The sequence below is a fragment of the Ailuropoda melanoleuca genome, chromosome 4, assembly GCF_002007445.2.
Source record: "Ailuropoda melanoleuca isolate Jingjing chromosome 4, ASM200744v2, whole genome shotgun sequence".
NCBI classification, from domain to species: domain Eukaryota; kingdom Metazoa; phylum Chordata; class Mammalia; order Carnivora; family Ursidae; genus Ailuropoda; species Ailuropoda melanoleuca.
Window position 1 is genome coordinate 15,974,400 of NC_048221.1, and position 8,521 is coordinate 15,982,920.

The window sequence follows — 8,521 nt, forward strand, 5'->3', positions numbered from 1 at the left end:
CGGCGGGCGGCGGCTCCGAGCGGCGGCCGGGCGGGGGGCGCTGGAGGCCAGGCCGGCCAGAGGGGATCCCGAGAGCCCCATGAAGTGCCCCCGTGGCCGCGGACGGGGCGCTGTCCTGGGGAGGCTGTCGGGGGGTCCCCGACATCCATGGCTAGGCGGGGGCCGCGGCGGCGCGCTCGGAGTAAGTCGGGGTCGGGGGGCCGGCGCCCGGGGGAGGGGGTCGGCTTTGGGTAGGGGTGACTCGGGCCAGGCCGGGGTGGGCGTGCTGGTCCGTCTCGGTGTCAGTCGGCGGCGCCTCCTCGGAGCCCGGTGGAGCCGCCAGCCCCGCTCAGCTCCGTGGCTTTTTTGGAAACTTGCAAATGTTTTCGTAGAGAGAGAGAGAGAGAGAAGGGGGAGGGGAGGGAGGGAGCGAGGGAGTGACCGAAACGGAGCTCGGGGCTGCTGGAAGAACGGAGGCCAAGGCTGGGGGAGCTAGAGACGGACTGACAGACAGGCCGACAGGCAGAGCGTCCCGGCCGCAGGCGTGCTTCGGCGGCGCGGGCGCAGGCGGGGCTCCGACCCAGGATGGGGAGAGGGTTCGGGAAAAAAAAAAAGGGATCCGAGGGGGCTGAGGGGCAGAGAGCTGGCGGCCCGAGCACCGAAAGGCTCAGTGTCTTTGCAAAGTTGAGATCGCGTCCCTCAGCTGCACGCCCCGAGTGCTCAAAACGCGCCCCCCGCCCCGCCCCCCCTCCCTGCGCTAGCCTCGGAGCTAAAAATAACAGCCCGGTTCGCCCCCCGCAGACCGCCCGCCGCCCGCCCGGCCCCCGGCTGCCTCCCTTCCTCCCTCCCTCTCTTTCTCCTTTGCGCTCCCTCGCTCGCTAGCCCTCGGCGCATGGGCTCCGCGCCGGGCCCCGGGGCCTCGGGCCGCCTGGCCTCCGGGGTCCCCTAGGCCCGGGCGTGGGCGGGGCAGCCCGGCCTGACGCAGCTCTGTACCCCACCACCACCACCACCAGGGCCGGCGGCGGCGGCTGCCCCGAGGGACGGGGCCCTAGGCGGTGGCGATGGGGGCCGTCCGGATCGCGCCCGGCCTGGCGCTCCTGCTCTGCTGCCCGGTGCTCAGCTCCGCGTACGCGCTGGTAAGTCCCTCGCCCGCACTCCAGGACAGGCTGCGGGCTTGCTCTGCGGTCCCTGGGGTGGGTCCAGGGCGCAGAGTCTTGGGTTCCCTGAGTAATCCGAACTTTGGATGAGCGTTCCCTCCGACCCGAGATCCTGGGTGCCTGCTGTCTCTGGGATGTCTGGACTCGGTTCCTGATGCCTATGGTCCCCTTATTTCTGAAGCCTGGGTTTGGGGTCCCAGGTCTGGAAAGCTGTAGTTGGGGTTCCTCTATCGTTTGCGTCTGAGCACCCCTCGTCTGGTTGTGTCTCCTTCAGGGATGACAGTGTGATCTAGCCGGAGGCTGGGCTTTGGCCCTGATGTAAGGTCCCACAGACTTTGTTCCGGGGCCTCGGTTTTCTGCAAGTTTTGTTTGCAAGCCAGGACACAGGGCTGTGGGTCTGAGGTCAGAATCACCCAGGCAGGGGGTAGGATTTAGGGGTGCCCTCCAGCTCTCACGATCACATGCACGTACACACGCCCGGACACTCTTGCCCAGGGAGGCGGGTGTGGTGTGGCATGGAGGAAGGATGGAGGTCTCCTGAAGGAGCCCGACCTCACAGAATGCTTTTCCAGGAGAAACATGCTGCAGGGGGACTCTGGTGAGTGAGGGACCCCCTGTGTACCCTCCTGAGAGCCGAAGCCAAGAGGAGGTCAGAGAGAGAAGAAGAGGCAGGTTGGGAGATAAGGCCAGAGAGAGAGGAGAGAGACAAAGGGGGTGGAATGAGAGCTCCCCAGAGTAGAAGGAGTAGACAGGCCAAGAATGGCGGAGCGAGGTAGGGACTGGAGGAGGCCGAGAGCTGGAGACACGGAGGGACTGGAGACATGGAGAGATGGAGAGACCTATCTTCCTCTTCCCGGGCCAGAGACTGGGGGCTGGACCTGGGGAGTCAGTCCGATCCCACAGCAGCCCTGTCCCGGAGGACTAGCCCACCTCCCAGGAGGCTGTCTGCCTGTGTGTCCGACTTCAAGGCCCCTGCTGCCTCCCCAGTACCTCCCAGGTGGGGGCATCTGTCTTCTAGAGAAACGGGCAGGCAAGCAGGCAGCCACCTTCTCCCGACCAGCTCCCTACCCAGGCAGAACCTGAGGCGGGATGGCAGGAGCTCTGGGATTCCTCCAGCTCTGCCTAAGGCCCCTGTGACCTGGGGCTATCCTCCACACCTCAGTTTCCCCATCTGTGAAAAACAGTGAGAAACCTTTGCCTGAGAATCCCCTGCATTGGGTGAGGCTCTGTTCTCCTCCGGGGCCTCAGCGTGCCCCATTTCCTGGTGCCTGTGCCCTCACGACTCTGGCTCCCCAAAGCCAGAGACCTCACCCCATACGAGGACTTGTGGATGGGGAAGTCGAGGCTCAGAGACTCATGCAGAGGTAAATGCAAGGACCCAGAGCCATTTCCCCACCTTCCCCTTGGGCCAGGCTCACCTTCCCCAGGGTCCCTTCCAGGGTGTGTGCAGAGCCTGCCTGCGGTCTGTGTGCACATCCTTGGAGTAGACAGGACGATGGGCGTGAGTGTGCTGAGAGCCGTCTGTGTGTCAGAGCAGGGCTCGCTGAGACTCTGGGGAGGCTGTTCTCTACGTCCCCGTGAACGTGTGTCTGAGTCGCCTGTGAACACATGTGTCCAAAGCGGTGGGTCTGCACGTGACTTGCAGGGGCATAGTCGTGCGTACGTGTGTATATGTGTGTGCATTTGTGAGCACATGTGCACCCAGGTCTATCGTTTCTTATTTCTATTTAATAAATGCTTTTTTAGCACTTTCTACCTGCCAGACCCTGTCCTAAGCACTTTACCGTATTAACTAGTTTAATCTTTCCAACAATCCTCTAAAAGAGGTTTTGTTACTGTTCCCACTTTTAAAGTAATCTGAAGCCCACGATCAATACGACCATTTCTTATTGCATTGCCAATCTAGGGCCAAGCCCTGTGTCTCCAAGGGGAGGGGGTAATGGGTCCCCAGGGCCCCACACTGCTTTCTGGGGAAGCTGAGGCACGCGCAGAGAATTTGCCTGGCTTAGCCCTGACTCAGGTCTGAGGACAGGGCAGGAGGAGGGATGCCATGGCTGGGTCTGCCCTGAGACCTTGTTGGGACATCAGTGGCTGGACACTCAGGCCGTGCACACACTGGGTTTCGGGCTAGAAGATGTGGCCCAAGGATCACCCAATACCCTGTAGGCCCCCTGGGCTCAGCTGGAGCCAGTGAGAGACTGAGAGCCCGCCAGCTTCCTCTTTTGAACCCAGGGGCTGCCGTTCCCACCCAGACCTGTGTTGATGCCGATAGCCGATAGCCCCTGTCACCAAACCTGTATGCTGCCTGCCCAGCTAGTCCCAAGAGCAGGCTCACGCCTCCAAGGACCTCAGGGTTCGGGGACCAAAAAGCATCCCGCTGGGAGGATATTAGCTGTGGTCAGACTCAGCTAGCTGGTTCATCGTGTCCTTACAGGGAATAGCAGCTGTGAGCTGGGGGTCAGGTGGGGTGAATTTTGGAGGAGGGCATGGGCCCACAGATTGTGAGTAGGGGGCAAAGGGGTGGTCTTATCCTTGGGGGTGCCTCATCCGAAGGACGCCCTCAGCATACACAAGTGGAGGAGAAACGGCAGTGGGAGAGGCAGCAGGTCAGCATGGGGGGCAGGCTTTGAGCATAGAGGTGTCACGTCGGGGTCAGACACAGAAGGGACTGTCTTGGCTGGGCATGTAGGGGACCCCACCCCTGCGCCAGGGCCAGCGTGGCCACAGACCCTCCTTTAAAGAGCAGAAAGAACCACCATGTATTAAACAATGACTGTCCTCCCATTCTGAGCCAGAAACCGTCACCAGTATTTCCTCAGTCTGTCCTTTCACCCGCCCGTTTTATGGGAAAGGGCCCCGAGGTTCACCCAGTGTCTGTGGCAGGGATGGGACTTGAACCCCAGTGTTCAGACTCTCACACTGAGCTGCTTCCTCCAAAGCGAGGTGAGGGATCGAGGTGAGGGATCGTGCTGGCTGGAGATCTCCATGTCCCACTGTGGGGTTTTTTACATATTTCTTCCTTTTCTTTTTTTTTCTTTGTTTCGTTGTTTCTTTCTTTCATAAAATCCTTCTGTTATTTTACTTTTATTTTCTTTTGTTTAATCAAACTAATACTTGCACATGCTCTTCCTCATCGAAGAGTCACATAATACAGATTAAACAGAATTCATCCTTGATGACTCCCAAGTCCCAGTGTTCCTCTAGGGAAAACCATTTTTAACAGTCTGGGTGGGGATATCCTCCCAGACCTTTTTCTGTTTATTTCCAAAAGATACCAAATCTTCCAAAAGATTTTTGCGTCCATCTAAAGCAGACAGTTTTTTCTGTGGTTTTCTGCGTGTTGTTAAATGTATGGTGTCTGTTTTGTAGGTAAGGCTCTGCCGTGTGCTTTTTTTTTTTTTTTTTTTTTTTTACTTAAAGGTGTGTCTTAGAGATGTTCTTGTCAGTAAATAGAAATCTGATTTTTTTAATGGTGCACAGTATTCCAAAATCTGGGATTCATTGAGCAGTCCCTAGAAATGTACATTTAGAGCTTTCCTGCATCTTTTGTGTGCATGCATGTGATTCCAGACGATGGCGGGGAAGCTCGTTGAAATGCCGTCTGTGCCCCCGTGTGACCATTTCCCTGTAGGGTATTTCTAGATTTTGTCATTGCCGGGTCTGAGCACGTCAAGTTTCTCGATTGTATTAGGCACGGCCACACTGCCCTCTAGAAAGCCTGTGCCGGTTACTCCTCACAGGACCCGTAGTGACCAGGAGGGTTTCTCCTCCAGCACCCTCGGTCTCGTAGGGTAGTAGGAGGCTTTGCAGCTCTGCCATTCAGATAGGCGAAAAATGGTGTCTCTTGCCATTTTAATTTGCCAATTACCGGTGAGCTTTTGGACTTTACATTGGCCTATTGTCCCTCTTCTAAGAGCTTGCACGAGCCATTACTCATCTTTCTATGGGTTATTTGTCTTTTCTTGCATTGATTTGTTGAAGCTTTTTATATCACCTGCCCTTAAACACCCCCCACCACCACCACACACACCCCAGCTCTGGGAACGGCCTGTGGACAGAGCAGGAGGAGGGGGGCCGAGCCCTCCCAGGAACTTGGGTTTTCTTCGGAATGTTTTAATGAGGCGTCAAGCGGCCTCCCCTAGATTCCTGTTGTGGGCCTTCTGGGGACACTCCCTGGTCCAGCCACCACATCAGGAAGGCAGCTCTTTCAGAGAGAGAGTCCCTAGGAAAAAGAAAGGGTGGGCTGGGGGGTTTGCAGACCCCCAGAGTTGTCTGCAAAATACAGTATGACTGGGAGAGAGTGCAGGGTTTCGCTCAGGTTCGCAAAGACGTGGGAAACCACCAAACCCTAAGGAACCCCAACTCTGGGACCGGCCTTGTGCGGAGGTGAGACCTGGTGGGATCCTATTCTGCTGACAAGGCATTCGGTTAGGTTAGGCCGTACTATCCTTCCGGGCCTTGGTCCTGCCGGCCAGGTAGAGGCCGCCTGTGAAGGTCCACAGGGTCCAGCAGCCAACTCCGCCATCTCGGGCTCCATCCCACCGCCTGCCCTGAAGGCGTCCACGCTGGCCAGGATGAGAGGCGTCACAGTGCCTCCCCCCGGCCCCTCCCAGCCCTGAACACAGGCAGCCTGTTCAGGAAGGCCTGGAGAGGGGGAGGAAAAGTCAGCACTTGTCAGCGGTGGCGGGGCAGGAGTGTCCCCGGCAGGGAGCCCGTCCCAGCCTGCTCGGGCCAGCCGGACAGACAGAGGGCAGCAAGGGGCGGGGAGCAGTCCCTAGCCAGCTGGCACAGGAGACATCGAGGGGTGCCAGCACAGGTCCCAGTAGTGGATCCGGGAGAAGAGGTGCAGGAAGGCCAGGAGGTCACTAGGGGGTCCCCTGTGAGCCGAGGTTTTCTCCTTTTGCCTTTTCTGGAGGTACAGCTCCCCTCGCTGCTGACCCCAGGGAGCCACTGTCCTCTGCCCCGTCAGAGCTGAGCACCAGATGCCATCACCGACACCATCGCCACGCGATCCCCCCTCTGTCTGCCCCCACCCCGACTTCCCTTGTGGAGGCTGCCTCAGAGGCTCTGCTGGGAGGCGCTTGCTTGATGCCGCGGAAGGTACCGTTCGGAAGGGCTCTGGACCGCTGACACTGAGGCTGGCACACCAGGGCGTCCCTGGGGCTGCATCCTTCCTCCAGGGCTGCTGCTTCTCTTTAACTGTGACTCGGAGACTCAGTGTCCCCATTTGTTAGATGGGGATGTGCTCGAAGGTCAAGGAGATGGGGATAAAGCACCCGGTCGATGGCTGGTGCCAACAGGCAGGAGGGCTGGATGGACACCAGACAGGTCTGTTTTCTCTAGAGGTGAGCGGGAAGCCCACAGCCGCCTTCCCCCAGGGGGCCAGGTGGAACCGGGGCAGAGGGATGGATGAGATGACCCAAGAGGGCATCTCAAGGCTAATGGCATCCAGGGGAAGAAGCCCCTTTCCCAAAGACAGAGGTATCCGCTGCTGAAGAATTAGCCCTTGTATTTCCTTCTTAGTTTTGCCTGGAGGAGAATGTGGGCATGTCTGGGATCACAGACAGCAAATGTGTGGAATTTGGCGCTTTGGAGAGAAACTAAGAGGAGCGGCCCTCCTTTGGTCAGTGGCATGGAACTGGCTTTCTCCACCACCTGTCACCGTCACACCTCCATCACCATCGGCAGCCTCACTGCTGCCTCCTCCCTGTCCTTGCCTCCACACCCACTGCCACCACCGCTCCCGCCCCCAACTCCGACACTGTCCTCAGTGGGGCTCCCTGCAAGCTGAGGTCGAAGGAGCTTCTTGTCCCCCGGGGGAAGGGTAGGGAGCAGATGGCTTTTCTCTTCATCTGGGCTTCTGAATTTAGGAAATGAGAAACACATCCGGGCCTCTTGACCACACAGTACTCTCTCCCTGGGACAGCAGCTTCTGTTTGTAAATAACAGACAGGCTTCCAGCCTTCACATGCACCCTTCCTGGAGCCCCCCAGATACCTGCTCATTGCTCCCAGGCTGCCCCTGTCCCTATTCCCCCGGCTCAGGGCTGAGGTCAGGGCATCACCCCCTGCATGTTCAGAGGAAGGCTCTGGGTTGGGGGGGGGTTCAACACGGGGAGTGTGCTCCAGCGAGGGACACTGGAGCTGAGCCCTAACCCAAGACCGTAAGAGGGAGGTAGGGGGGGATTCGGCACACCTGGTGGCAGGGCTGGGTGGCCCCATCAGTGGTGGGTGACCCCGGGCCATGATCCAGCCCTGGGTCCCTCAGCCCTGGCCCCTGAAACCCAAGATCTGCAGAGTCTCTAGACCTAAACTGATACAGGCCTGAGTCCTTCACACCAGGAGCTGGGCCAGAAAGACCTGAACTCTGCCAAGAAAGCGGAAGAGGGGCAAGGTGGGGAGAGGGAGCAGCAGACAGTCACCAGGCCAGGAGGGCAATCAGAGCTGCCTGCACTTTCCCCTTCACCCCCAGGATATAAGGCCTCCTCGGTCAGGGCAGAGGCAGATGAAGGGCCCTCTCGCCCCCAAGCCCAGGGGGCCTGGCAGTGACCTAACTCCGAGTCCAGGTTGGATCACCCCAAAAGCTCATTAGGCACACTTCCCCCAGTAAGCCCTCCTATACTCCCTGCTCCCCACCCTCCTGGAGTCCCACCTCCCAGCCAGCCCTCACTGTGGCCCCCTGGACGTAGTCATCTACCCAATCTCCCCCTGCCACTCTAGGTCCCCAGCCTGGGGCCACCCTCAGTGCCCAGCAGCAGGGGTGCCCATAGCCAGAGTAGGAGAGCCATGATTTGCTGCTGCTGCCACCCTAACAGAAGCAAGCATAGCCACCAGCTTTGCCCCACCCCCACCCATGCCAGGTTCTCCTGAGTCCTCTCCAACAGCCCTATGATCACCTGGATCGCAAGGGTTAAGCAGCTTTCCTAGACACAAAGCCAGTCAGCAGTGGAGGTGGGACTCAAGCTCCAGTGCTGGCCAGCAGAATCTCTTTGGATGAGGAGAGGGTGCAGCCGGAGGGAGGGGCGAACGGGGGCATGGCAGGCAGGGGAGCTGTGGGAATGAGCTTGGTGCGCCCCTGCCCTCCTTTCCTTGGGTAAGTGCTTCCTGGACTCTGGCTCGGATTCCTCTTGCTGTAGTGGCAGCTGTGCCATCATTGGTGGACAGAGAAATGGGTTCTACAAGTTCAGGGAGGCCAGAGGGGGGCCACCATCCCTGTGGATGAATGGAGGCTTTGGGGTTTGGAGGTGGCTGGGGGCACATCAGTTCCCTTCTCCTGGGCATTCCCAGCGCCACCATGGAAACCCGACTCCAGAGAAGAGGGGGTGCCTCCTCTTGGCCACAGAGGGGGGAAAGCCAACAGCAATAGGTGGAGGTTGAGCAGATGCC

At 59.0% G+C, this 8,521-nt stretch overlaps 1 protein-coding gene across 1 annotated transcript in view; it reads left to right on the top strand.

Annotated features, from left to right (window-relative positions):
- The first annotated feature begins 6 nt into the window (after nucleotides 1-6).
- PTH1R (parathyroid hormone 1 receptor) overlaps nucleotides 7-8,521 on the top strand; it is a 21,063-nt gene continuing 12,548 nt past the window's right edge. Inside the window, exons 1-2 of the mRNA XM_034657203.1 lie at nucleotides 7-181; nucleotides 993-1,115. Of these exons, the coding sequence (XP_034513094.1) occupies nucleotides 1,041-1,115 (75 nt within the window). The 5' untranslated portion in view covers nucleotides 7-181; nucleotides 993-1,040. The remainder of the gene's footprint in view (nucleotides 182-992; nucleotides 1,116-8,521) is intronic.